The sequence below is a fragment of the Rattus rattus genome, chromosome 10 (assembly GCF_011064425.1).
Source record: "Rattus rattus isolate New Zealand chromosome 10, Rrattus_CSIRO_v1, whole genome shotgun sequence".
In the NCBI taxonomy this organism is placed as follows: Eukaryota; Metazoa; Chordata; class Mammalia; order Rodentia; family Muridae; genus Rattus; species Rattus rattus.
The window spans coordinates 36,441,836-36,443,766 of NC_046163.1; the positions used below are offsets into that span (position 1 = coordinate 36,441,836).

Below are 1,931 nucleotides of genomic sequence, written 5' to 3' on the forward strand. Positions count from 1 at the left end.
TGCCACTGTAAGTTATTCCGGGTGATGTTAATGGTGAAGAGCAGGAACAAGGACCAGGCTAGCTCTACGGTCTCCTGTTTGGTTTACGGTCTCCTGTTTGGTTGCCGTGCTTTATTTACTAAGGCTTCTCTATAATGTATAGCATGTGGCCTGTGTTCACCGTAGCTCCTTTCAGACCACAAACTCCTTGAAATAACAAGGCCCACATTGTGTTTTGGTTTTGTTTTAAAATGTGTACCCTAGGCACCAGATGCGCTGGCGTTACTCCTCTGTCAGTACAAAACTGGAGGATTAGCAAACTGTCTACAAGGGGGAGCATCCAGCAAAGGAGAAAGACGGAAGGGTTGGTGTGCAGTGGACACAGAGACCTCTCAAACCAAAGCCAAAGAGTGGGACCCGCCATGGGATAAGCACTGAATTACCACTTTCTCATTCTAAGCTAGCGACCAGTTTTATCTTTCCTTACTTAGGGACTCAAGGTGGGCACGACTTGTTTTGTTTGTTTGAGGCAGGGCCTCACAGTGTAGCTCTGGCTGGCCTAGAAAACACTCTGTAGACCAGGCTGGCCTTGAACTCATAAAAATCCACCTACTTCGCTCTCCCAAGTGATCCCAGAAAGCATCATGAAGTCCATCTCATCTCCAATTTATGAAGGTCTTTGAAAGGACATTGCTTTTTTGGAATAGAGGGAGAGAGGGAAGGAGGGAGGGAGGGAGGGAAGGAGGGAGGGAGAGAAGCAGGAAAAGCCATCAGAGGGAAAGCAGGCAAACCTCACCAGAACCCAAGAAGAGCACCCAACTGCTCAGTGATCACCCCTCAGAAGGGAGCAGCACAGTCCCGTCAGACTTGAGGCTCAGAGGTTGCCTTTGTTAGCCGTGACATCCAGGAAACACTGCAGGTTGTGGGGGATCAGTAGGCAGGGCAGCAGGTGGGTGTCTGAGTCTACACAGGCTGATGCTCTTTATTTTGGGGTTGCCTTGGGGCTGTGACCTGGGACTCTTTAGGTCCCAGGGGAGTGGAGAGAGGGGCAAGCCTGAGATGTCCCACTAGCCAACGGGGAGGGGAAGAGGAGTTGGGGTTTGAAATATGCCGATTTAGAACAAGAAAGGAATCCACCAGGCACCCAAATGTTGGGCTGGTACTCAAACTGGCCGCCGCAGTCCTTTTCTTTTAAACGAAAGTCTTTAATCTCCAGGTGGAAGCCTGGGCAGGGGTGGGGGGTGGGAGGGTGTTTAAGAGGGCAGAAACCCTGTTGTGCAGCTCACAAGAGTCAGGAGATGATGAACCAGAGCTGCTCCGTGGTTAGGTTAGGTTGGAATGACATACTCCATCTCGTCAAGGGTAAAATAGATATAAATCAGAAAGCAGCTCCAGATGACAAGGGTGAAAAAGGCGCCCAGGCATGGTGTGAAGGTCTCCTGCTGGGAAGAAGAAATGCGGGGGACCTGGGGCCAGGCTGAGGCTGCGGCTAAAGGCACACCCTCCCCACCGGGCAAGCTTGTGGACAGCAACCTTAGGCTTGGCCACCCAAATCCTCTCTCCTGGTGCCACATCCTCTATGCCTGGGTGGTTACGCTGGGTGGCAGAATTCACTTACAGTCCCTGTTCCCTGTACAACCATAGATGGGGGTTGCTGCAAAAGGAGGTTGAAGCACGCTCCCTTGGGGATAACAAGACACCCGACTGAGAGAAGGCGCGTCTTGTGTGGATCTACCTACCCCTGATTGCAGGTGGTCTTTAGGGCACACAACAAACATTTCTCCTGCAGAGGACAGAAACGGCACAAGAAAGATCATTTTTTCTTGGTTCAAGTTGGCCAGCCTGCTGGGCACCTCATCAGGATTTGCTATAGGAAAGGACAGAGTAACTGAGCAGAACCCGGGAGCGGGAACTTCCAAGGGTTGACTGCACAATCGTGGCTTAAGACTCAC

General features: G+C 51.4%; 1 protein-coding gene across 4 annotated transcripts in view; it reads right to left on the reverse strand.

The window, feature by feature from the left end:
• Nucleotides 1-1,307: 1,307 nt before the first annotated feature.
• Tex35 (testis expressed 35) overlaps nucleotides 1,308-1,931 on the reverse strand; it is a 12,061-nt gene continuing 11,437 nt past the window's right edge. Inside the window, exons 8-9 of one of the 4 annotated variants that reach the window (XM_032915215.1) lie at nucleotides 1,719-1,762; nucleotides 1,309-1,418 (exon numbers count right to left, since the gene is read on the reverse strand). In XM_032915215.1, the coding sequence (XP_032771106.1) occupies nucleotides 1,358-1,418; nucleotides 1,719-1,762 (105 nt within the window). In that variant the 3' untranslated portion in view covers nucleotides 1,309-1,357. Of the gene's footprint in view, nucleotides 1,422-1,718; nucleotides 1,763-1,931 lie in introns of all 4 variants that reach the window. The other 3 variants (XM_032915214.1, XM_032915213.1, XM_032915212.1) reach the window with 3 other exon arrangements.